General features: G+C 42.4%; 1 protein-coding gene across 2 annotated transcripts in view; it reads right to left on the bottom strand.

Moving 5' to 3' along the window:
• Positions 1 to 27522, bottom strand: part of NOL10 (nucleolar protein 10) — an 86713-nt gene that overhangs the window by 1261 nt on the left and 57930 nt on the right. For both annotated transcript variants that reach the window (XM_036873130.1, XM_036873131.1), the window contains 6 exons: positions 25688 to 25767; positions 25390 to 25488; positions 24245 to 24334; positions 15754 to 15927; positions 15243 to 15490; positions 5511 to 5613 (listed from right to left, as the gene is read on the bottom strand). In XM_036873130.1, coding sequence (XP_036729025.1) covers positions 5511 to 5613; positions 15243 to 15490; positions 15754 to 15927; positions 24245 to 24334; positions 25390 to 25488; positions 25688 to 25767 — 794 coding nt within the window. The remainder of the gene's footprint in view (positions 1 to 5510; positions 5614 to 15242; positions 15491 to 15753; positions 15928 to 24244; positions 24335 to 25389; positions 25489 to 25687; positions 25768 to 27522) is intronic.

The following is a 27522-nucleotide window of genomic DNA, read 5'->3' as shown; positions in this document are numbered from 1 at the left end:
CATGATTAAGCATTCAGTCTCCAGAGCTGGTTCCAAAGAGTTTTTGGCTATTTCCAAAAAGTCACACTCCCCTTGAAAGGCAGAGATCTACCATTAAATGCTGATAAAGGCTCGGCAGACACATCAGTCACAAGTTCAGGGCTGCCTGAAAGGCACCGTTCTTAACACTCAGGCGAGAGCCAGACCTCCTCCTAACAGTTTCACTATGTTTAGCAGAAATTCTTAAAAGAGAGGAGTTTCAACGCAGAATCCGCGATGAAGGTAAGAGCTACATAGTTTTAAAAACACTTTTGGTGGTTTGGATAATACAAACTCCTAACCGTGAAGCTCAAAAAAAAATTCTTAGCCGGTGGAACTGACAGAAGGTAACTGTGAAAGCAGTGGCAGGGACAAATTTTTAAAGGTTGAAAAACACTGCCTTATAGACACCTACGTACGCAGCCTGCCTGCCTGTATTTTCCATGCACCTGAAAATACTCATCTGTATTTTAGTCTTGAAGAGAAAGTCTCTGTGTTCACTTCCAGCTGGTATCATTCAATATTTTAAAGAGTTGGAAGGTGAGGGAATCGTGAGAAAGGAAAGCAATTTATAAGACCAAAAAGAGATGAATCGCCCCTATTCTAGGAGACTCTTAGAGATTCCGAATAATTATTTAAGTTCTTTTTCTGATTATTACCATTTTTGCAAAGCCTTTTCAAAATAAAGCCTGCCCTGTGTACTCCTCCCCTTGGCTCTACCTTGGCCCCGTCCCAGCCCGGGGTGCTGTCCGCACCCCACGGGCCCCTCACTGCAGGGGAGGAGCCTCCAGCCACAGGACTTTTTAAAAATAAAAACAGTATGTAGTCTTCTGCTAACTAGAACTTTTCAATAACTTTCCACGGCTCTTAGGATTGAGGTTAAAATTGAACATGACCTACTCACGAGGCCCCACAGGACAGCCCTACACGTCTTTCCAGTTACACCCGAAGCCACAGTTCCCCTCCCCAAGATGGCTGTTTCACACGCGTAGGCGCCTTCAGATCCCCGAGCGCGCCTGGAAGCCTGCCTGCCCCACCCAGGCTCTGACCTGACTCTAGGACCCAGCCTGTCCCTCACTCATCCGCCCCGCACTCCACGGTCCAGGCCAGGCCCCTGACACTCACAGCCCCGGGCCTCCCTGGGAGCACGTCCCACATTACAGTGACGTGACTGTATGTGTAGCCCCCTCTACAGCCTGAGGACTGCGGTGGCAAAGACCAAGTCTGTCTTGTTCTGTGTATCCCCAGCATGTGGCACAGAGCAGGTATTTGATACACATTTATTAACGGAAAAGTCAGAAACCCCGAGGGAAACCGCATACTCCCTAGCAGACCAAATAACGGTGTCATCAAGACCCCTGTAAAGTCAGTCAATTTGTTTTTTCATGTTAAAAAGTATCCCTAGGGCTTCCCTGATGGCACAGTGGTTAAGAATCCACCTGCCAGTGCAGGGGACACGGGTTCGAGCCCTGCTCCGGGAAGATCCCACATGCCGCAGAGCAACTAAGCCCGTGCGCCACGACTACTGAGCCTGAGCTCTAGAGCCCGCGAGTCACAACTAGTGACCCTGCATGCCGCAACTACTGAAGCCTGCGCGCCTAGAGCCCGTGCTCCGCACAACAAGAGAAGCCACCGCAATGAGAAGCCTGCGCGCCGCAACAAAGAGTAGCCCCCGCTCGCCACAAAGAGTAGCCCCCGCTCGCCACAACTAGAGAAAGCCCACGTGCAGCAACGAAGACCCAACGCAGCCAAAAATAAATAAATAAATAAATTTATTTTTTAAAAAAAGTATCCCTAAAAAAAGTGCTTCTTGTCCAAATAACTTTGCGAAAATAAAATAAAGATGAACAGGGTGTTCTGGGTGGGGCTTTTAAGTCAGGTGCTGTTATGCGTCTCTAATACAGACATTAGTCGTAGATTTCCCTTATGTGTCTGGTGGCAAAGCCCCTTTCCACGAGGCCCTGCCCACTGGTCCCCACAAGGCAGGAGCCTACGCAGGAGCTCATAAGCAAGAGCGATCGTCCTGCAGACAAACCCCTGTCCAGAAAAACCTCTCATCAGCCCCTTTCTGAAAAGCGGCTGTACTTGGAAGACGTCGCCATCATGTGACCGTTTCGCTATGACTGAAGAGCCAACTAGCTCACTCCCCTCCTTGTTCCTGTCCCGACTCCTTCCCCACATCCACAGCAGTCCGGTCACAGGGACAGGGGAGGGTGAGCGCAAACCCACACCCTCGCACTAGCAGCGGCCCAGGGCCCCTGAGGAACTGAGCTGTAGGACGTCTGAAACACGATTTGGGACCTAATCCCAGTTTTGCCACCTCACAATTTTAAATAATATCAAAGCATAGGTTTTCTCCCTCAATTTGATTCACATATGAAAGAACTGGGAAAACTCGAGATCTTACCTGACTGTATCGTACCCGTAGTATAAAAAGATATGTATAAACAAATATGCAAACAATTCCCTAAATATTCTTAAATCAAACTAAGACTTAATAGTTCAAATTTTGTTAGTCGAATGATAAAACAGGCATAAGCCAAACACCAATTGACGCATTCCCAAAAATAGTTTCCAAGCCTCTGCTAGACTCAACCACGAGGCTGTTTTAAGTATTTTTTACTTAGTGCTTCTTTTGTTTTCAGGGAAAAAAAACCGCAAGAAAATCAGAGCCATCTTATTTTCACTTTACCATGAATTACAAACTGATATTCAACTCAGTACCTTCCAATTAAGGGGGAAAGCGGGAAAGGAGCGTGCACGCCTCCTCCCTGAAGCTCACTCCGAGCCACAGAGGGAGCGCAGGGCTGGGGCGGCCGCGAGCCTGAGGTCCTCCCACAGTTGCCGTGTGCCTGACGCCCCCTCGGCCTCTTGGACTTCAGAGGGAATCGGGAAATGTCGATGGTACACAGAGAATTTCTAAGAAACCAGGTATAGGCACAATGAGTTCGTCTGAACACACAGCCAGTTTTGGCTTATTTAAATGAGAAGTGTAAGAGTGCAAATTTGCTCTAAATGGAGACAGATTTAACTGAAAAGCTTCTTACACTTAGAATAAAGACGTTCTGAGGGGCGGTGGGAAAAGGGGGGACTTGGAGAAAGGTGGTCAAAAGATACAAACTTCCAGTTCCAAGATAACTGAGTCCTAGGGATGTAACGTACAGTGTGATGACTACTGCTAACACTGCCGTATTATATACGTGAACGCTGTTAAAACAGTAAATCCTAAGAGTTCTCATCACAAGGAAAAAACAATTTTTCTTCCTTTTTTGCTTTTTCTTTTTATTGTATCTATATGAGATAATGGATGGTAACTAAGAAAAAAAATGTCCTTATCATTTGGCAAGCCTCCTGATGACACCAAGAGAACTGTCAAAGAATAAGAGATGAATGGGAGAGGGTGTGAACAGACATTTCTCCAAAGAAAATATACAAATGGCCAATAAGCACATGAAAAGATGCTCTACCCTCATTAGTCTCCAGGAAAATGTAAATCAAAACCACAATGAGATACCACTTCACACCCACTAGGATGACTACAATAAAAAAGACGAAGAATAACAAGCGTTGGCAAGGATGGGGACAAAATGGAACCCTCATACACTGCTGGTGGGAATGTAGAATGGTGCCATCGCTTTGGAAAACAGTCCAGCCGTTCCTCAAAAAGTCAAACAGTTATCATGTGGCTCAGCAACTCCATTCCTAGGTAGATACCCAAGAGAAACAAAAACACGAGTCCACGCAAAAACACATGCCTGAATTTTCACAGCAGCATTATTCATAATAACAACAACAAAAAACCCAACCCAAATGTCCATCAACAGATTAAAGGATAAGCAAAATGTCGTATATCCACACAATGAAATATCAGTCATAAAAAGGAATAAAGTTCTTACACATGCTACAACATGGATTAATCTTTAAAACATGCTAAGGTGAAAGAAGCTGGTCGCAAAAGAAGACATGTTGTATGATTATATACAGTGTCTAGAACAGGCAAATCCATAGGCAGGGGAGATGTGAGTATGGGGTGACTGCACAAGGGGTTTCCTTTTGGGGCGATGAGGATGGTCCAGATTTAGACAGTGGTAATGAACACCCAACTTGGTGAATATACTAAAACCTCTGAACTGTACACTTTAAAAGGATGAATTTTATGATATGTGAATTATAACTCAATTTTAAAAAAGAATCAGAGGCGGAGTCTTTCTTACTCTTTCCCTCTTGGTGACAATGTATATTAAGGAAGATGGACTGAAAGAGAAAAAAAATTTGAAAAACGAAACCATGTAGCAAAAATAGAAAAGAAGTTTTCCCTCTCCTGAGAACAAAGAAAAATAAAGGGAACAGTGAACAGGCTAGAGAAGAAACATAACCTGGCCTGAAAGAGTTAATCAATCCTAGTTTCATTTTAACTGTTACTAATCTGTAGTGTCTGTAGTTAGATTTGTCCTTCACAAAGCTAACCTGTCACCCCAATCCTGTGTAATTTACATTCTGCACCTGGTATTTGCTCCCCCTGTAATCTCTTGTAGCAAATCACCCCTTGTAGCTGTTTGCACTTCAGAAAGGAGGTCACAGACCCATAACCCAGAGACTAACGGACCCAATTACCGGGCTGCCGGACCCAATTACCTGGTTGCCTGACTCCAGTGGGGACTGTTTTGAAATAATGCAAGAAGAAGAAGAATGTAAGACCTTCACCATTTTGATCCTTATCACTCACTTCGGACTGCGAACTCCCCTATAAGAATCCCTGTAACTCCCCAGGAAGCGGGGGCACAGTTCTTGAGGCGCTAGCCTATTGTGTCTTCCCTTTGCCTGGCAAAGAAAATAAAAAGCCTCGCTACTTCTTATCTCCCAAACCTCTGTCTCTGTACTTGTACTCGGGATCGGTGCGCAGGGAGCCAAGACTCGGCAACAGCCTCATTCACGAGTTACTAGCAAGTGTTCAAAGCAGCTTATTCCTCCTTCAGTGGGCGCCAGGCATCATCAAAGCCGGCTAAAGAACTGACTGTTATAAGTCAGTTTAGAATAACCTACTACTGACAGAAACTATCTACGCTGGACAAGCTGATCCTACTGCCACGAACATATCGGAACTCACCAGTTCTTGATCTCCTTTAAGTCCACGTGAGCCTGAACCAGTCCACTATACCGCAGGAGGTCACGACTTCTGCTTTAGAAGGCCCCACTCACGTGGTCCAGCCACCCAGAAACCACACGGCAGCTCCTCACCAACAGCACCAAGCCTGGGGTCACTGAGGCCCTGTCTCCCTCAGGACACCAGAAACACGCCAGCTGTGCCGAGGCCAAGCAGTGCGCTTGCAGCCCAGGATGCGTCCTGGCGGCAGGAAAAATGCCTGAACAGAACACGGCTCCTCAACAGGGGAAAAGCTTGGGAAGGCAGCTCTGAGGTCACACGTGCACAACACTACTGGAGGCCTATTTTTCTTCTGTAAATTAAAAAAGAACATTAAAAAGCAACTTACCTTCTTTAATGTAAATGTCAACTGTTTGCTGCCAACCGTGGTGTCCGATACACTCAATGTCCCATTTTTCGCTTCAAGTTTCAACCGGTCTTCAAGGGTTTTACTGCAGGAAATTTAAGAGAATGACATATTAATTAGCATTTTGTTTTGATTTACCATTTGAAACAAGTTTTAATTGTAATTGATCACACGAAGAATGATCTTTTACAAATTTGGTAAAGACAGAAAATGGCATTCGTTTAATACTATCAATGGAGAGAATTGCGGGCACTCAAACCGTCATTATTCAGACTCAGCAGATCCCTAGTAGAAACAATGGCTGCCCCAAACACCCACTAATTTAGTATTTTAAGTGGTGGTTCCACATATTTCAATGCTTGCTACTTATCTTACTAAATCACATTTCTGAAGCCAAAATGCAAAGGAGCAATATTTCTGAAGCCTGTAATTTACTGTAATGGTCAGCGGCACTTACGCTGCTAAAGCATTTTATATGTAATCCACGCATGAGTTAGGTATGTGAGCATCTCAGCAACTCATTCACCTTCTGCAAAGGAAGCTCTCCAGGTCAAGCCACAGAGACGTGCTATGAGAATTCTGATTTTTCCTTCACTCGGTCTTAGCTCACGGACCACACTCATCACCCACAGTATGAGCAACTTGAAACATGAATACTCGTCTGATTACACAGAGAAAACAAAAGCAGTTACACTGAGGGTAAATTCTATCTGATCCAGCCCTATTCACTGCTACTTCTCCAGGTGTTTTCCTTTCAATTTCTTACCTGAATTACCCTTTCTGACACAATTTGCCCAAATTTCAATTTCATTTCATCTCTTGATCATGTTTCTAAGGTCTCTTTTTATCATCTTTGTCCCTGCTATGGTTTGCTGTGCCCGGCAACTCACTGCCATCTACAACAATCAAGACGTTAAATTTGAATTTTGTACCAGTTATGTAACACTTCATTGAATGTTCTTAAAATAATGTATTATTATAAAATCAGATCATTGTTAAGTTGGTTTAGAGGGAAAAAACAGAATTAAGTCTAAAGATAGACATTTTGAGTAAGTTTTAAAGTTAGCTCTAGCCCTTCTAGAAAAGGCTAAAAAGCAACACCCTCATATCCCTGGGATGAAACTAGGAGGGGAGAAGAGAGGGAACAAAAAACAAGAATACAGTTTTCTCTTCTATTCGGTTCCTTCCTCAAAAAAAAAGTAAATATACTTCCCTTTCCAATCCTCCTTGCACCAACTTAAAACTGAATGCACCCTTTTTAAAAGTTAATGTGAAAAAACTTGGTTGAATTTAAAAGGGGGGGTGTGCACTGTATGAAAGGGTCTTCTTTTTCCTGAAATATGATCTTTGTAACTAATTACTGAGGAGAACACAACTCCTAAACGATCCATTAGACAAAGTGATGCTCCTTTGAAATTCTGAAGCCAATGTTTGATGTTTACACCTTTGAAAGCCCTACCTCTAGTTTATGACTACTAGTTAGTACTAAACATACCTTCTTTACATGATTTGAGACATAAACGTGGTTAGCATAAAAGTGGCACTGTTTTCTAAGCAATAATGTTATTAAGAAGCACTTTTAAAGTACTTTTCATCTTCAAAGTTCTTAACAGACTAACTAATTAATCCTTTCAACATCCCTGAGACAGAAGCGCTTATCCTCTATAGATGGCACAAAGGGAGGCAAGATGTTCTATGACTTGCCCCAGGCCACAGACGGATTCAAGCCTAAAACCAGGATTCCACCTGAAGAATTTCTGGTTTCCAGGCGTGTGTCAGACCATGCCTGATTTATAAAGGTTTGTTCAGGAAATGTGTCCACTAAGTATTCTAAATGACAAGCTTCCACATGACAAACTGAATGAGAAATTAAGGTTTGGTTTCGCCTTTTTTTCACTTAAGCAGAACTCAAAGGTGACGTGTAAACTGACTCCAGCGCGCCTGTGACTCACGTCAGCTCTGCACATTCCTCCAGCCCTTCATTGCACTTTTGTTCTTTCCTTTCAGAGCTACAAGTGCTGAGATTTTAAAGGTAACAGGAATTCTGAGTAAGTATGGAGCCACTGAGACAAGGTGGTACACAGAGAACACTAATTTGGGAAGAAAAAGACTTTTCAAGTAAATTGTGGGAAATTACTACTCTTTTCAGGATGACCTATTTCCTGCAGATAGGGCAGAGAAGCTCTGGTCTCCTCTCCGTGTACCTGGCCGGGCACCTGCAGCAACTTGTTCTGCCTCGGCTCCTTGGAGAGACCTGAGCTTTAGGAGGAGCCGTGGCAGAGGATCAGACGCAGGGGCCGAGGGCAGAGGCTCCTGCAGTAAAGCAGGTCCCACTTCCCCCCCTTTAAAGTCGGCTCGCGGAAAGCGGCCGTGAACCACCAGTCCCGAAGCCTGAATTCCCGAAGTGTGAATTCGCTCAGAGGTGACTGAAGACGCAGTCAGGCCCCTGAAAACTGTCTACTGTAACCGAAGAAGAAAACGCAGAAACCCCCCTGCTCATCCTCCTCACGTTCGCCCAGCACTGGCCGGCCCTCCCCGTCCTGCTCCTCTTCCTGTCTAGGCTTTGGGTCGCAGGCCTCCGGCTGCTTTGTAACTGACGGTAAAGTTAAGAGGTTTAGGGAAAAAGTACCCCCCTGCCGGTCACAAGATGATCAAAACTCCCCCACATCTGCGGGGACTGCTAAGAAGACAGCCATGGGCCGCAGAAGGTGGAAAGGGACAGGAATGACTCAGTATGGGATGGAGAGGGTATGGGGGGGAAGAACCTAAATGATCAGTACGGCTGCATTAAAAGAATGAAGAAAAATGGGCATAAACTACGAGGGGAAAAAAATCAAATTATATATTTATTAGATACCCCAGGACAGCTAAATGATTTACTTCTTTGAGGCTTTAAAAACACACACACACTAGTATCTATTTCCTTAATTAAAACTAATTAAAAATAATGCTCCTTCACAGAGTTTTTAAATCACTCTGTGAGGAACGGGAGGCAGGGGAGTGGAAGACATACCTAAAGGCACCTGCTTTAGTACAGCACTGAGAAGAGTGAAATGAGCTTAAGAGAGAGGAATCGCCCCACACAGTCTACATCAAAGGGAGTAAGAAGAGAATGGAGAAACAGAAGTATTTAAAATTTAAGTACTTCGTTTTAAATATATAACTTTGACAAATATTTACATACACTGTAAAGGTTACTGGAAACTATTTCAGTGCTTTCAGTTTGCATACGGTGGCTTCAAAGCCTCTATCTCAGCAGATGTAAGTTCAAGCAACCATGAAATCGGTTATCTCAACTTGCAGCTCAGTTAAAATTTTAGAAGATCCCTAATATCCACTGTTGTTGCGAGTGTGGGGAAACAGGCATCCTGGCAAGAGGGCAAAGGGCCCAAAGCCCTTCTGGAGGCCGATCTGGCCAAATTGATCGCACACCTCTTTTGGTCCAGCAAATTCCATCACTAGGTAAGGCAGTCTAAAGAAATTCTTGCACATGTGTACATATTTATAACTGTGAAAAAGGAAGAGAAAAACAAGAAACAACCTAAACATCCAAAATTAGATAGCATGGCCCAACCATCTTATGAAATATTTATGCAGCCATAAGGCAGACCTCCATGTATTTACAATGAAAAAATTTCAAAACTTATTGTTCAATGAAAAGAGCACGTGAAACAGCAACAAGGTTAGTGTGATCCTTTCATGTCAAAGGCAGAAAAGCTACAACTGTACACGTGAGTGTGTGCATACACGGGAGTGACTGAAATCTAAGAAGGCGCCCAGAGCAGGACCTCAGGAAGGGAGTGTGGGGAAGAAGGGACTTTCACCTTTCATCCTATGCTCCTAAGTATTACAATGATAATATGCTCGTGTATTACTGGAGCACATATTACTGGAGTAATAAAAGATTCTTTTTTTAAAGTGAAAGTTTGGAATTAAACTGCTTTCAAAATTAGATTTTAAAAATGTTTATATGAAAAACGAGACTGCATTCTTTTAGTTCTTATCCACAATCAGTGAAGAAAATAGCTGAAGAGTAAAAACTGGCCATAGTTATTTAATTTAAAGTGGATAAGGTTGCAGACATGATAGGCAGCTCACCAAGAGCTACTAAAGTAGCTGGTGAAGAAGATGAGGTCGTCAAAGGCAAAAAATGTCTTAAAAATCTTTGAATTTCCAGGACCTACCACAGGGTAGGTGCTTCAAAGAATGCTCTCATGAATTGGGCTGAAAGGGCCACCTAGCATGTAGTACTTATTACCCAAGAAGAGGGGCTATCCTCAACTACTGAAATTTAGAAAGTTATCCCAAGGACTCTTTCTCTGGGGTTTACCAACAGACACCTCCAATATTTACATCATGCGCCGCAGACCAAAGCTGCCCCAGGTAACTGAAGAGGCTGATGTGCCCAGATTCCTGACGGAGGTCAGCCGGCGTGAACTCCCAATCTTTCTACCTAGAAACACAATCATCTCCACTCGTCCTGACTTCTCTCCCTTGTCTCTGAAGATGTACTGGTGCTCCTGGCCCCATTCACTCCTGACTGCTCACCTAATTCAGCTCTGCCAGTTCAGTCCAGTCTCTCATTTCTTCACTCTCCCCTTCCTCTCTGTGTACTGATAAGTCACATCTCTCAAGCCTAAAAACCCTTTCCTATCAAGTTACTGGCTCTGAATTCCTTCCTTTCACTGCCAATGTCTTGAAAGAACCATCTATGCTAATTGTTCACAATATTCTTTTATCTCCCATTCATTCATCAATCCTGAGAAATTCATCGCAATAAGACACTCTTCCTACGGCCTTTCTCCAACCTCCATTCCGGGGACTCCCCTGCTCCCCCTGATATTTGTGCCACGCCCCTCTCGGTGAAATTCTCCCCATGCTTGGCTCTTTCGTTTTCCTCCTGCCTCTTGGGCAGCTCCTTTGTAATGTTTACTGCCCATATTCTCCTTTACCAGCCCTCTAAATCAGAATTCTCAGCCCCAGCCTAGCGATATATTCCCGACACCTCTAAAATCATATGTGTTACTTTGCCTGCACTTGTATGTTGTCAGAGAGGTGTACGGTTTTCATCATAGACGCAAGAAAAATACTTGTTGTTCCCAAGGGCTCCACTCTTAGCCCTCATCTCCCTCTACATAATTGTGGGAAGTCTTTTTTGTACCACAGTTTCAGTCCCACAGTGAAGCTGGTATCTCTTATACCAATGTCTCTGGCCCACCTCCTACATTTCCATTTGTCAGCTGGATGTTACCAAGAGGACATTTGGGTCTTGCGGACTTAATGTGCTGAACACCCAGCTCAATACTTTAGCCTTAAATTTGTTTTTCATTCTGTATCCCTTATCTCGGTGGCAACATTGCTAGACATTTCAACATCACCCCTGACTCCTCTGATATTAAATTAGTAACCAAACAATGTTGTAGCGTGTGTCTTATTCTTAGACATGCTTACGAATACTCATGCTCCTCTCCACCCCACACTTCAGGCTTTCGTCACTTCCCGCTGAGACTACTGTACAGTTTGTGAGCTGACCTCACAGGCCGTTTCTCCCTGCATTTTCTCTCTAAAACTGCGGTATTTCAAAACAGTCTCTGGGAAATAGGGACTTTTTCGCTTATGTTTTTATGTTTATTTTCTACAACAAACATGTATTGCTTTTCCTGTGTAAGTATTTCCATCGTTGGGAGGAGGGGCTGAGCAGATCTGATCACGTTAATCTGAGCCCAAACCCTTCCCTGGCCCGCCAGGACCTGGGTCGGGGCCCAACACGCCTCTCCAGCCGGCTTGTCAGCTGGGCCCCTGCCACTCACTCTGCGCTCCCGCTGCACAACGAGGGCGCTTCCGCGCTTCCCTCACTCCCACGCAGCAGTCCTCTCTCCACGCCGTGCCCTCGGCGAGAATGCCAGCTTTCCCACCCTGCTTTCTGTGCTCATCTTTTTCTGTCAAGAGACCAGTTTTAATAGGATCTCTAATAAAGACGTCCTCAAATCTCTAAAAACTGACCCTCTTTCTTCCTTGTACACGTTCCCCAGGCCTCTGGACAGCTCACGGCGTCAGCGAGAATGGGAATGCTACGGGCATGTGAGCTGTGCTTTTCCTTTCCATCCCCCGGGCCTAGAACAGCACTTTGCTCACATGAGGCACCCAATGAATGCTTGACTGATGAATGGGTGGGTGGAGAGGCTGACAGGTGGATGAACAGACACACAAACAAAGCGCAGCATACTGGAAGGCATGTGAAAAGGTGCTGACAGACATATGCATTTATCTAAAGCCCTGTTACTACGTCAAGCAAAGGACTCACTCAAGTACCCAGTCGGGATTCACTCTTCACTTTTCCCTTTATAGAAATGCTTTTAAGGTTGGGCAAGTCCAAGTGAACTTTTAAACATAATACACTTGCTTCTGATGTTGTGTTTTGTTGATTGCCTTGTGGTAACTCACAGAATAAACATAAGGAATCACTATAGCTGTCTGAAGGATAAATGGTTCAATGCTTCATTAAATAACATTAAAATATTACAAGTTCAGAATTTGCCAGAATAATCCAGTCAAGACCAGAATTCAATAAGCAGTATGTGCCAAAATGCCAGCAAACTGCAGGCTATTCATACCAAAGGGTTATTACTTTAAGCAACTGGATTTGGCTTTTAAGCTTGTGTAAGTATTATCACTCATATAGCTCCTCTTCTCAAAAAAACTGTTTAACTTATTGACGTTTAACTAAGTAAGAACGTGTAACTGCAGTGCATTAACTTAGCTATTATTTATCATTATATACTAAATTTTCATCCCTTTTGTTTTTTGCATTAATATCCTACTACAACCCACAGGCAAAACAAGAATATCAGTGAATTTAGTCATGTCTCCCACCCCGAAATCGTGGCTTCCTGTTACCATGGTTACCCTGAAAACAACTGCTCCCAGATTTTCCTGGGTTTCAGGTAAATGAGTTCTTTTTCAGCAGATCTTGAAAGGGTAACTTCCAGAGTTGCCTGACATGTAGGCAAGGCATAGAAGAGTCACACTCTCACAAGGATTTATCAAGTGCCTACTCGGGTCTAGGTACTGATCCAGGAGCTAGGGGTAAATAACGCAAGACAAAAACAGCAGATAATCTAACAAAGAAATTCACTCCACGGAATCAGAATACTGAAAACAAGCAGTCTTCCCTCTGCTTCTGAGTAGGACTCCGAATAAAAATCTAAGAATGACAGCTACATAAAAAGCGAGGTTGCACATATTGCTGATGGAATGTAAAATGAAGAAGCCTCTTTGGAAAACAGTGTGGCAGTTTCTCAGAAGGTTAGACATAACCTTACCATGGGACCAACAATCCCACTCCTAGGTACGCAGCCAGGAGAAATGAAAACACATGCCTATGCAAACACACACACAAATGTTCATAGTAGCATTATTTGTGATAGGCAAAAACTGGAAACAACACAAATATCCTTCAACTGATAAATGGATAAATAAAATGTGGTATATCCCTACCCTGGAATATTATTCGGCAATAAAAACTAATGAAGTACTGACACACACTACAACATGGATGAACATGTAAAACATTATGCCAAGTAGAAGCAGTTGGACAAAACGCCATGTACTGTATGATTCCATTTGTATGAAATGTCAGGGACTTCCCTGGTGGTCCAGTGGTTAAGAATCTGCCTTCCAATGCAGGGGACGTGGGTTCGATCCCTGGTCGGGGAACTAAGATCCCACATGCCGCAGGGCAACTAAGCCCGTGCGCCGCAACTACTGAGCCCCCGTGCTCTGGAGCCCATGCGCCTCAACTGGAGAGAAGCCCGGGTGCCCCAACTAAGACCAGACGCAGCCAAATAATAAATAAATAAACATTAAGGAAAAAAAGAAATGTCAGAATAGGCAAATCTATAGAGGTAGAGAATAGATTAGTGGATGCCGGGGATGGGGTGGGGTAAATGGGGGTGAATACCAATGGGGTAAGGAATTTTGTTTGGGGGCGATGAAAATGTTTTAAAACTGACTGCGGTGGTGGTTGCAGAACCCTGTGAATAGGCTAAAAACCAACGACTTACACACTTTAAGTACGTGACCTGTATGTTATATAAACTATATTTCAAGAAAGTTGTTATGGGGCTTCCCTGGTGGCGCAGTGGTTGAGAATCTGCCTGCCAATGCAGGGGACACGGGTTCGAGCCCTGGTCTGGGAGGATCCCACATGCTGCGGAGCAACTAGGCCCGTGAGCCACAGCTACTGAGCCTGCGCGTCTGGAGCCTGTGCTCCACAACAAGAGAGGCCACGATAATGAGAGGCCCGCGCACCGTGATGAAGAGTGGCCCCCACTTGCCGCAACTAGAGAAAGCCCTCGCACAGAAACGAGGACCCAACACAGCCATAAATAAATAAATAAATAAATAAATAATTTTAAAAAAAAAGTGAGGTTGGTAGGTAAAGAAAATTTCTTCAAAAGATATTAAGCCTATCACTAGATTCTTTGTCTACTAACGTCTCTTTTGTTAGTCAGAACCAGAATTTCTAGGTGCTCCTGGATCTAAGTTGAAGGGTTTGCTCAACATTTGGTTTCCCAGATATTTGCCAGAAACTGCTGAAATAAAGATGAATAGGCATATCTCCATTCCAGAAACAAGTCAGCCTGTCTATCAATATCCTCCCCACCTTTTCCCCCTTCTTCTGTCTGAAAAACCACATTTTTCAAAACGGGAAGGTGGGAGCTAGAAAAGCACGGGGCACAGCGCTGGTATTGCCCCTGACCTAATGCCTCGCCGGTCTTGCTCGGGTCCTCCTCCTCCTCCCCTTGCCTTGGCCCCCCAGACCTTTAGGCTCTTCTTACAAGGTACTCTACTCTGACTGGCTATCACATCCAAATCCTGTATATCAATACTCAGCCTAGAAATTCTCAAAGCAGAGACCTGGGTGACTTAGAGCTTATACACGCTTTGGGCTTACGTACCCAGCTAGTTCCTTACTTAGACACCTGACAACTGAAACTGTTCAAATAATACCACTTCTTTTAAGGTTGATTTTTTTATTGTGGTAAAATATATATAACATAAAACTCACCATGTTAACCATTTTTCAGTGAACAGTTAGTTCAGTGGATAGTCACACTATTGTGCAACCATTACCACTGCCCATTTCTAGAACTTTCTTATCATTCCAAATTGAAACTCTGTATCTCATTAAGCAATGTCTCCCCACCCCTCAACCGCTGGCAACCACCATTCTACTTTCTGTCTCTATGTATTCGACTATTCTAGAATACCACTCTTTCTGATCTCTCAGTTTTCCTACAAGAGACTTAAAATTCCTGGCAAATTTTCCAAGTGACCTTTTTAATAATCAGGTAAACTACGATGACGGTAAACATAACTGAAATTCTAACTTTTAAAAATAACTTTCTGTTAAAGAAGTTGTTACCTCTTAATTACCACCATAATTTAAGAGAGTGGCTTCTGCAGTATAAAAGTGATCCAATGTATATATTTACCAATACTCATGGGGCCACACCCTGCACCTTATTGTATGTAAAGTATACCTCAAAAAGTTGTTAAAAATAATCACAGTAAAGACCAGTGTATTTCCCCTCAGGCCTTGTGGTGCTTCCCTCACATTAACTCCAAAGATCCAAATGCCACCTTTAGGGCAAGGAGAAAAGCAAGGCTGGGACAACTCGACGAACCATCACTGAAGGCTGTGCTACTCACTTCATCAGCTTCTGCTTTGTGGCAGAATCTCTGAAGCTTCTGAATTCTTCGCCTGCTTTGATCTCATAAAACTGGGGCTTGAGGACCGTCTGCCGGTCCTCCCTGAGCCGTTCCTGCCGCTTCACTTTTTCCTCCTGTTGGAGAAGCCGGCGCTGTTTCCTGACCTCTGCAACCCAGGCTTTTTCATCATCCGAACTCTCAGAACTTTCTGCATCACTTGGTTTTCCTTCCGGTTCTTCCTCCTCTTCCTGAAAATAAAAATAGTAAGAAGCAGCTCCTCTCCCCCAACCAAAAACACTGACCCACTATTTTCTCTTAAACAGCATTAGCCCATCAGAGTACGTGACATCGCATGCATCTGAAAAAACATCTTTAATTAAATAAGATATATTCCTAAGCTGAAGGTCAAACAAATTACAGCTCAAGTTTGTTCAAAGACTCTTTCAACTTACACAGAAAACTTTATTTTAAACAAACAGGAGCAAATTCTAAATGATAAAGAGTACATTACTTTTTCATGAAGTTCCTGTTGCTCGAAGAGTCTTAGTTTCTTCTTCCTTTTTTCACAAAGTTTGGAAACAAGTGGATTCAAAAGCCTAAATTCTTCACTCTCTTCGTCTACTTGGAAGTCAGGGTTCTCAAACATAACTTTAAATCGATCATCGGTGAGAATATTAGGAAGGCTCTATAAGAAAAAGAATGTCAAAATTTTAAGTTAATATTGGAATAAAATCTGACCAGAAAGATGGCTTAAAAACATTTTACTCAATAATAAATTAATAAGCTACATAAAGCACAACTTATTAAATTATTATGAAATTGCTAAAAGAATCAGTTTCCAGAACTTTCTAATTGCTTATCTCTTACCCACAATCAAATTCTATTCACCTATTTCACAGAAAATATGTATTAGTTGGCCGTTGCACACAATGAGCTAAGACTGAGTCTTTTGGCCTAACCTTATGCTTAATACATTAGAAAGAATTTTCTTCAATTAACATTTTTGGATGCAAAAACATTTTTCAAGAAAATACATGTTTTTGAAACATGGCTTTTTAAGCATAGCTACTATACTGAATGAAAATTAGTGAGACTTTCAACTTCATATTCTAAAACTGGGAGAGGAAGTATGCATCAATAATAAGTCAAGAATTAACAAGGTGGGGAGCTGGTGGTGTAAGTTTACTGACTCTGAGTTATTCGGAAACCTAAGGGATATTTCCTTCCCTCACAGGACAGCCTCGTCGATCTTTTTCTCCTAGGCCATTTAATTGTTCTCAAAGGATATAATGTGAGACTGCGATTTTGACATAATAAAACTTTACTATTGAGTCCCATTTTGGATAGCTCAGGACTGACACTGCATTCCCTTTTATTTATACCACTCTGAACAGAAACATTTTCTAGAATGTACTGTAAACTTATCTGTTCACTTAAACAGATGATAATCTTATACACTCAGGGCTCTCCTATTGTTCCTTATCTGCAATAGGCTTAGAAACCAGATACATTAACCTACTTAACATGGTTTGTAAAGAAAACAGCCTAAGCACAGGCTGGAAAAAATGAACCTGTTTGTGGTAAACTATGCCTCTACTTAACAGACTTTATTTTACTGGCTGCTTCTCCACTATTGGGAGTAAATAAGGTTGTAAGTAGTTGAGCTCAGAATGTTGTATAACTGAGCTACACAAAAAATTGGTAAACCATGAGACATTAAGGAACTTGGGTTGTTTATTACCTGTATGTACCTAAAATCTGACAAACCCTTACTAAAATTCTATGATATACTGAATATATATTTGAGATATATCGAAGTCTTCCCTAAGTATCATTTCCAAGACAAATTTAGATTCAAGGAAGAAACAAAGATAGGTAAGTTCTAGCTCCTGATCCCAAGGCATTCACAACCTAATGAGCAAAAAACAAACAAACCTCTATGCTACAAGGCACCTTAAAAAGGATGCTAAACAGAGTTGAAAGTGCTCTAGGAGCAGAGAGGTAAAAAGTAATTCCAACAAGGTACACCTCAGAAGGGTTCACAGGGGATATGCATCGGGGAGGAAGCTTAAAAGATGGGTAGTTTTCAACAGATAGAAATTTGGGAAGAACATTTCCAGACCACTGAGGAGTGGTGAACAGTCTAATGCAATAGATAATGCAAGGATAATGGCAAAATTTGAAAAAGTAATTCTTGATCAGGCCAGATTGTAAAGAATTTTAAATACCGTGACCTTATTCTGCAGGTAAGGGGAAACTATTAGGGAACAAGAGGATAAGGAGGAGAAAGATACAGACAGAAGAGTGCGTCAAGAATCTCAGATGACAGGGCTTCCCTGGTGGCGCAATGGTTAAGAATCCGCCTGCCAATGCAGGGGACGCGGGTTCAAGCCCTGGTCTGGGAAGGTTCCAAATGCCGCGGAGCAACTAAGCCCGTGCGCCACAACTACTGAGCCTGTGCTCTAGAGCCCATGAGCCACAACAACTGAAGCCCAGGTGCCTAGAGCCCGTGCTCCACAACAAGAGAAGCCACCGCAATGAGAAGCCCACGCACCGCAACAAAGAGTAGTCCCCGCTCGCGCAACTAGAGAAAGCCCGCGCGCAGCAACGAAGACCCAACGCAGCCAAAAATAATAAATAAATTAAATAAATAAATTAAAAAAAAAAAAGAATCTCAGATGACAAAAAGAAGCCTGCTTTGCGATTCTGCAGCAGCGTGCTACATGATGGGCTGTTGAGGGAGAAACCAGAGTCATGAGGAAGACGAAGAGGCCTCTTGAGGAAACTGGGAAAAGAGACAGGGCCTGAGTTAGGGCAACTGGAATCTAAGGGTGTTTTAGGAAAGGATGATAGTGAGATACACTTCTAAGTTCGAACTGATAGATACAGCTACAGATGAGATGGGAGGAGGAAGACTGAAAAAGAGGGTTAAAAATTTCTCTCAAGTGTCTAGCTTAAGTGACTAGAAAGCTGGCGATACAGTAAGTCAGGATCCATCACTGGAGATGATCAGAAAAAGAGGCATAGGATGGAATAAAGGGCAAGAAATTATGTACCAAGAAACCAAGACATCCCCCAGTAGCTAAATAGTAAGTACGCCGTGGTACATTCAAACAACTGAGTATTATTTAGCGCTAAAAAGAAAGAAGGGGGCTTCCCTGGTGGCACAGTGGTTAAGAATCTGCCTGCCAATGCAGGGGACACGGGTTCGAGCCCTGGTCTGGGAAGATCCCACATGCCGCGGAGCAACTGGGCCCGTGAGCCACAACTACTGAGCCTGCGCGTCTGGAGCCTGTGCTCCTCAACAAGAGAAGCCGCGACAGTGAGAGGCCCGCGCACCGTGATGAAGAGTGGCCCCCGCTTGCCGCAACTAGAGAAAGCCCTCGCACAGAAATGAAGACCCAACACAGCCAAAAATAAATAAATAAATTAAAAAAGAAAAAAAAAGGAAAAAACTCAACTATATGCTAAAAAAAAAAAAAAAAAAAGAAAGAAGGTTTTCAGCCACAAAAAGACATGGAGGGACCCTAAATGCATATTATTAAGGAGAAAGAAGCCAATATGAAAAGGCTACGATCCCAACTATATGACACTGTAGAAAAGGTAAAACAATGGAGACACTAAACAGATCAATGGTTGCTAGGGCTCAGTAGGAAGGGATGAATAGGTAGAGAGCATAGAGGATTTGAGGGGATGTGAAAATATTCTGATGTTCTAATAGTGGATACATGTCATTATACATTTGTCCAAAACCGTGGAATGAACACCACCAAGAGTAAACCCTAATGTAAACTGTGGGCTTCCGGGTGATTATGATGTATCAATGTAGGTCCATCGATTGTAACAAATGTTCCCTCTGGTGGGAGATATTAATGGGGGGAGGGGGGATTACGCATGTGTCAGGGCAGGGGTATATGGGAAATCTCTGTACCCTCCTCTTGATTTTGCTGTGAACGTAAAACTGTTCTAAAGTAAAAATTGTCTTAAAAAAAAATCCAGTGCATGAGAAAAGTTAAACAAAGAAATTATGTTCCATTTAAGACTGGTTAACTCAGTCTATGGCTCAAGGAGAACATCATCTGGATTCTGATGGACACCATTAGGTGCCTAAAATCAAGGCACCAGGACTCAGGAGAGAAGAGGGGGATAAACTGGATAAATTTTGGAGTTACCTGTAAACACAGGATATGTAATACTGCTAAAGACTACATGAATAGCTATTGGCCTGTTATACATTTTCAGGTTTCATGTATATATATATAAATCCCAAAGGAAATCTTTTCTTTTTCATCTTACTGTATTATTAAATAATCACATTTAACAAATGACTGAGAAACATGTTAAAAAAGGATATGTTGGCTAGTGTTCTCTTTTTCCCTTAATTTAAAACAAATAAGTTGCATTGCCTAAAGACAAGTATGCCTTAGAAGAACAAATACAAAATAAAAACTCTTCTAACCCAGCTGTAAAAATATTTCCATCAGAGAGTTTCCTAGTCTAATTGTTTGTTTTCACAGCTGTCTTAAAAAAAAACAAAAAGTAGTTTGAGATGTAGTTAGTGATGTGCTGTAGCAGCTCACGCGCGTCTGGCTAGCGAGCTGCCTTACAAATACACGTGTGCATATGCCAAACACTTGCCACTGGAATTTAGGAAACATCTTAAAGTATTGTTTATACCACAGCCCTGCCTCACAGAAGTGTATTATGTGTAGATCTGAGTAGGATGCTTGTTATCAATATTTTGTCCCAACACAGTGACATATATGAGAAATACTTAACATTTAAAACAGATTAATTCTTTCAATGCTACGATATCTATGAAATTAAGGTGATGCAGACTTCTGAGTAAAGATGGTGGTTCGAACATGAGCATCTTCTAATCTCTGCTAAAACCCCACTAAAACAACAGAAAAGGGGCTTTAAAAAGACACAGACCCTTAACGCTGAGAAGGACAGGAAAGGAAACAGGAGCAACGAGGCTGCAGGAGCAAGAAAGGAAGGTCTAGTCCCCGCGGTCTCCAGCTGAAGGAAGGCTTCTCTGCAGGGGAGGGCGTGGCCAGCCGGGCCCACAGCGCGGGGAGGCCAGGGGAGCCCCTGGCACCAGGGGGTGCGGGCGAGGGGCTGAGGTGCCCCCCACCCGGCCACCCCAAGCCCCCCTGATGGGAGTTCTCAGTCCTCGGAACGCTGGCAGCCAGGCCACCGCCCTCCAGTCAGGAGGCTCGGAGCAGCCGAGGGAAAGGCTGAAGACCCTGCCATTTGGCGCCTCCCCAAATAAACCGCTTGGCCAGGTCAGCACACAGGACTGAGGAGCCCTGTCTCCACCTCAGAGCCTCCCCTCAGCTTTTCAAATCTTTCACTCTTAAATTTGAACAAGTGACCATGAATCACAGCAGGGAAAGACTACTTAAAATTTTTTTTAAGAAAATTTCCAAGTGCTGAAGAACCTAAGTTCCTGGATTGAAAGAATAAAGCTGAAAGAACAAATGAATTAATTCTTAATTAGATTAATACCACCAAATTAATTAATACCAAATTTCTAATACCAAATACCACCAATTAATACAACCAAATTTCTAAGTTTGGATAAGGTCCAGATAATGTTTCTTGACATTATTACGCGGTGGGTCACTTGCCATTGCAGATGCAACATCAACTGAAAGGTAAACATCTTATTAGACTTTAATTATGTTATCAGTGGTAGCGATATCTGGGAACGTATTTCACCGTTGGCCTCCATGAAATTTCAGCTGGAGCCAAAGCAGAACATAACCGCACCACACTGACTTTCACATCAGAAGTTACCAGAGCTATTAAAGCTCCTGAGGGCTTAAAGAGCTGAATTCAAAGACCAGACAAGACTAATGAACTGCTGATGGATTTCACAATTCTTTCAAGTATTCTTTACAATTATAATGAAGGAGTCTTTCCTTAATTCAGGAACCGTTTTTAAGGTCTTTTTTGGGGGGGCGGGGGTGGGGGAACCACACCACGCGGCCTGTGGGATCTTAGTTCCCCGACCAGGGGTCGAACCCAGGCCCTGGCAGTGAAAGCGCCAAGTCCTAACCACTGGACGCCAGGGAATTCCCCAGGTCATTTAATTAGATAAAACTGTTAAACAACGAATCACACAAACTGTCTAATAACAGTCTCAGATTTTTAGATGACTATATTTAAGTATTTCTGGAAAGAAACTGAGCTCTGATAACGGAGCCTGACTTGGGTCAGCAAGCCACTAAGAGCAGACGAGGAGCACGTTTTACAAACACCACCTTCTAGCGGGATTCTATAGTTCACACAGCTACAAACACCGTGCTTCCAGCTTCCAACAGCTGAAGGGGAACTGTTTGATGGAAGAAGATAAGAATTTCCAAGGTTCTTCCTCCTTGCACCTGCAGTAGAAATAGCACACAGTCTGATGATTCTTTATAGGATAACCCTATAAATGTTTTGACTAAAACTGTTTTAAAGGCACAGACAACCATGATTTTCCCATTGACTCTACAGATCACTTTGCATGTTTTCAGCTCCCAGGCTCGTTGTTACCACCCTGCACTAACGTGCACAGCAAGGGCCGCCTGTGTTCTACATCTCTTCCAGCCGTCCCTACCTCAACAAAAGTCTGTGAAGCAGAGGGGGGATGGTGAGAAAAGGACGATTCCCCCACATCTCCACAATCATAAGGCCTTTAAAAAGGCTCCGGAACTGTGTATACCGTGCTGCACAAAGTATCAAAATTAAATTTTAAGTGTCCTACTCTCTATAACATTAAATGTAATAAAGACTCATAAGCATAAAACATAGAAAAGAATACATCTGCAGCCTAAATTAGCTCCACTCCCTCCTTACTGAAACTTCAGGGCATGTAAATCCAAAGATCACTTCCATTAAGCTTGCAGAATGACATATAAAGCTGAAAGGTTACCTCCCTAACCATCCTCAGGCTGGGCTAACAAGACAATCAATGTGGGGACTTCCCTGGTGGCGCAGTGGTTAAGAATCTGCCTGACAATACAGGGGACATGGGTTCAATCCCTGGTCCGGGAAGATCCCACATGCCGTGGAGCAACTAAGCCCACACGCCACCACTACTGAGCCTGCGCTCTAGAGCCCACGAGCCACAACTACTGAGCTTGTGTGCCGCAACTACTGAAGCCCGCGCGCCTAGAGCCCGTGCTCTGCAACAAGAGAAGCCACCGCAATGAGAAGCCCACACGCTGCAACGAAGAGTAGCCCCCGCTCGCCGCAACTAGAGAAAGCCCGCACACAGCAACAAAGATCCAACACAGCCAAAAATATAAATAAATAAATTTATTAAAGAAAGAAAGAAAGAAAGGAAGAAAATAAATCAATGTGAATACTCTGAGGAGAAAGTCAAGGTAGCAGGAAGCACTTACATTTTAAACATTTTAAGATATACATATATACTTAATACACTGATGTAAATTAGGAAGGTGCACAGCCATAGCATATAGATGTATAAATTCATATAATAACAAGTTTAAGTCATTGCTTCAACATTGGTATACTATTCATGTAATGAAAATAGAAACGTAAAAGCCATCTATGTATTTACTTGTGTGTGGGGGGGTGGGATGAACTGGGAGATTGGGATCAATGCATATACACTAATATGTATAAAATAGATAACTAATGAGAACCTGCTGTATAGCACAGGGAACTCCACTTCGATGTACAGCAGAAACTAACACGATACTGTAAAACAACTATACCCCAATAAAAAATAAATTAAAAAGAATTGGAAAAAAAAGGGAAAAAACAGCATATTAAAAGAAGCTAACAGACCAGGATAAGAGGATGCAGAAAGGATGAGGAGGCCAAGGACGACAGAGGGAACAGTGAGAGTGAACCCATGTAGAAATCATAGCGCCAAGAACGCCCCTCGCTGGTCCTACTCTTGCATCTTATAGAAGAACAAGCTATGACCCAGTGAAGCTGAGGGTCACCCATGATGACACAACTAGTTAGCAAGGGGGCCAGACACAAGACCCTTTAGTTGCAGTCCCCTGACGTCACTGAAGAGAGTGGTACAAAAATAAACACATGAAGAGCTCACTTATCTCCCGTTCACTTACCTGGCTAAAAACTAGAGAGAGAACCGAGAAAGAATAAACAAGCAAACAATCCCCTCCTGAGAGCTCAACACAGCAGGCCCAGATACGAGGTTCGGCCATCTATCTACTCAGGCAGGTCCTGCAGGCTTGCAGGAGAGATCGGATGTTTACACCTCATTCCAGAGGACAGCCCAGCTTGGTCATCTGCCTGCCTGATCTAAACTGGTGAGAAAACAGCACTGGGGAGCAACGAGGAAGCCTTCGCATATCCGGGAAAATTAGAAAAACCTCCTCCTGTCTTGACAACATCAGCTAAATGAAGCATTGACCCTTACTTAGTTTATGACCGATCTTTCTCTCTTTTACATTAGGAACGGAATGTGGAGAGCAGTATTCATAGGAGTTCACAGTCCCAATGATGCCAAGTCTAAATGAAAACTGGCTACTTGTGAAGTTAGTTATAAACAAACCTAGTTAGTACAGAGAAAAACAATAAGCAAACTCAATATTTAACAATAAAAGGATTATTTAAAATACATCACAAGATAAAATATGCAGCTCTCAAAAATATTTATGAAAGAATTTTTAATAAAAATGGGAAGCTATGTGTGTTATGTTATAGAACCAGGATAAATATTTTATATATACAATAGTATCCTGCTATTATAGTTTATAATTTTAAGAGAAATAAGACAGGAAGGAAATTCACTAAAATATTAATGATGCCTTTGTCTGGATAGAATTATATGGGTGACTTTCTTCTTTATATTCTATTTTACAAACTTCCCATATTGAGCACATACTATCTTAAAAGCAGGGAAAACAGAAAACTAAATGCATTTTTAAAGTAAAAAGAAAAAAGATACAAGTTACTGTCAAGAAAATGGAGAGACAATTTATCAATATTGTCTCTGCCTTATAAAATCTTACCTTAACCTTCTTTTTCCATGTAGATTTTTGCTTTTCCTCCTCTTCCTCAATTAATTTAAGTGCCAGCTCTTTGTTAACTTTTGGCAATTTCTAGTAGAGGTGAAAAAAAAAAAAAAGCTGTACTGAAATACCTACAATTTAGCTTTAAAGGTTAAAGCGAAGAGCAGGGACAGAGGACTCCGTGTCCTAGCCTGACCTGGCCAATATACACACACACTCACTGCTTTTAAAAACTTAACAAATAATCTGGAGAAAGGAAAGGCCTGTCACTAGTCTTCTGCACTGGAAGTGTGTGCATGTGCTTTAAACAGGGTCCAGTCGGAAGTGACTGTATCACCTGGTGGCTGATCTCAGTCGGGACGGGAAGGCAGAGGAGACGGGGTTTGCGCTTCCCCTCTGCTTGCCGCTGGCGTGACATCACCCGCCAACGCTTCTTTGTCCTGGCCACAACAGGTGGCTCCAGCAGAGCGGGGAGGCCACTCTGTGGTTCTCCCCCGCTCCCGGGAACAGCCTCACCCTACCTCGAGGACCCCACGGCCAGCTGTCAGCCCTCCACGGAGGTCTGAGTCCCGGCTCTCAGGCCTGCCTCTCTCCTGCCGCCCAGCCCTGGAGTGTCAGCTGCTCCCTGAAGCCACGGCCTCTCTTGTCAATACCTCAGTATTTCTGCCTTTTCAGTTCTCCAATACCTGGGTAACAATTCTTTACATTAAATTCCCTCTGTTAATAGAACTAGTGTGGCCTGATTCCTGTCTGGGCCCTGGCATAGTCTAATGACCATTTCCCATGATCCAAGCAGCTAGCCTAAGACACTCCCAAATGTCAGGAAGAAATGGGGATTAGCAAAGCGCCATCGCTCCAAAATCTAAATCCCTGTTTGAAAACAGCATCATATCTTCCTGGTAGGACGGACACTATCAGCTCACCTGGCATGATCTTCCACACTACCATTACCATAGAGTCTATAATGATAAAACTCTAAAGAGTGTCCACCCTCACAACAAATAAAATATACCAAAAATACCAGTAAAAGATGTAAACTAAGGATGGAAAAACTAAGAAATGGATGGCAGGTTTCTTTGAGTAATAAATAAAATAAAAGTGAAGTACCCTTCTCTAGTACATTCAATGATGACTACAATATTTACCTTTAATTGGACTCTCTGTGCTCGTGTTTCTTCTATCTTCTGTCGGATCTTATCTTTCCTATATTCTTCAAAAGCAAATGGATTTACCATCAATTTCACCTTTTCAAAGTGGAAAAAAATTAAAAATAAGAGAATTGTATTTAGCAGCATGTCTCATATACAGCATGACTATCATGCCAAAGAACAGACAGATTGCTTACAAATCTTAAGTATGTTTTATAAAAATGCAAGTAAGTAGAGAAGAAATGGCTACAGAGCGCTCATCAGTCACCTAAAATAACTGTAGTTTTGTAGTTACCTTGTGGTAGAGTCTTATATCCATGAAAAATCCATGCATATATGCCCGGAGAAAAGGTGATCCAATAAGATGGGTGAGCCCTGGGGAAAGTTAATCAGAAGAGGGCAGATTTTTATGAAATCTTGATTAAAATTCAACGATTTTTCATGACAATTTGATTATAAGTTCACTTCTGAGTAAAAATTTAAGGATCAGAATTACTGATCTTCTTCAATAATTGCAAAGAAAATTTTACTCTGCTTCAGCAATATCATCCTTACTTATTTTTAATGCAATACTAAGCATAAAAATGATGGCAAGGTCTTTATGAACTATGACAGATAAGTAAAGAAGGGTTCCCTATACAAGTGGTTCTCAGATTTTTGGATTCCATGAGCTAGTTTAACTTTAAAAATAATACTGAGGGCACTTCCCTGGCGGTCCACTGGTTAAGACTCCACGCTTCCACTGCAGGGGCACAGGTTCGATCCCTGATCGGGGAACTAAGATCCCGCATGCCGTGCAGCGCGGCCAAAAAAAAAAAAGCCCAAACAAACAAAAAATGCTGAGATCAACACTAGGTTGTCAACTTTCAAACTGCCAAGTAGGAACAGTGCCAGGGTTGGGGGGAGACCACTGTTATGGCCCATAATTTCCAAAAACAAAGGACACTGTCACAACAATAATGTAGAAAGGGCATGTTTTTCCCCCAAAAGAACAGCTTTTGGCAAATTTATACCAACATATATATTATATACAGACATACTTCATCATGGATGAATTAAAAGTTCAATGCCAATCAGTGTTTGGAAGCTTTGAACAGTATCTTTCACAGGGTTTCCTAGATTTAGATTTCATTTACAATTAGTGGTGCTGGTGGTCAGAAAAGGATGCTCTGCCTATGTCACAGAAATTATTTATTAATTGCAAATATTTACACAGAGAAAGGTTATGAGAATATTTATCTTCAGAATAAGACCACCTATGATATACTCACATAAATGGCAGCTTTAGTTGGTATAATACTAAGTGACTATGTTTCCAAGGAAAACATTACCCTGATTTCCAAATTTTAGAAATTAACATCCCTCCAGACCTAAAAATCACTTACTAGGCAAAATCACATAGATGTACAAAACAGTATACATTACAGAACAACATCAAAAGGCAAAATTAAATTTAGGATAATCTCATAAAGTAATAAGACTTGGTCAGAAAAATACTTTCCTAGAATTCATTAGGTTAATAAAACCACAGGGTTTGGATTTGCACAGTAGAAACTTAAAAGGTGGTAGGGGGGTTCGGGGGGAGGGAGGGCTGAACCTTAATGAAATGTCCAGTGCATAACAATCTGCATTTAGGTACCTGCACATGTGGGTTCGCAATTTTTTGTTTCCCCTATTAGGTATATAAAATTTACATTTACGGCCCAGCATTATTCCCATTCCAGGAGAAAGCTTTTCATGTTAAAACAATTCTACACAGAGAATCTGGCAGGAGCAGCAGCTTTTCCCATCGTTAGCTCCACAGAACACTAGTCCCAAGAGATCTTTGAGGAAGAAGAGGTTCTACGATCAAGTTAAGTTTGGGAACTGTTTCATATTTTCCTCCCCCTCCTGGATATTTATAGTGTATGATGGCATTAAAGGCTCAAAGAAGTCCATAAGTAGAGAAACTGATTTATCTTGGCTTAACCTAACATTTCTCAAACTTATTTGCCACAAATCTCTTAAAATGATAGGTAACATTTATGTATCATGTTTCGAAACTGTGCTGAGTACTTTTCAAGCATTATCTGATTCATTCTCCAAGCAACCCTACGGGTAGGCACCATTACTACTGCCATTTTATAGATG

The sequence above is a fragment of the Balaenoptera musculus genome, chromosome 13, assembly GCF_009873245.2.
Source record: "Balaenoptera musculus isolate JJ_BM4_2016_0621 chromosome 13, mBalMus1.pri.v3, whole genome shotgun sequence".
Classification (NCBI taxonomy): domain Eukaryota; kingdom Metazoa; phylum Chordata; class Mammalia; order Artiodactyla; family Balaenopteridae; genus Balaenoptera; species Balaenoptera musculus.
Note: the sequence above shows the minus strand (reverse complement) of the source record. Positions and strands in the feature narration are given on the sequence as shown.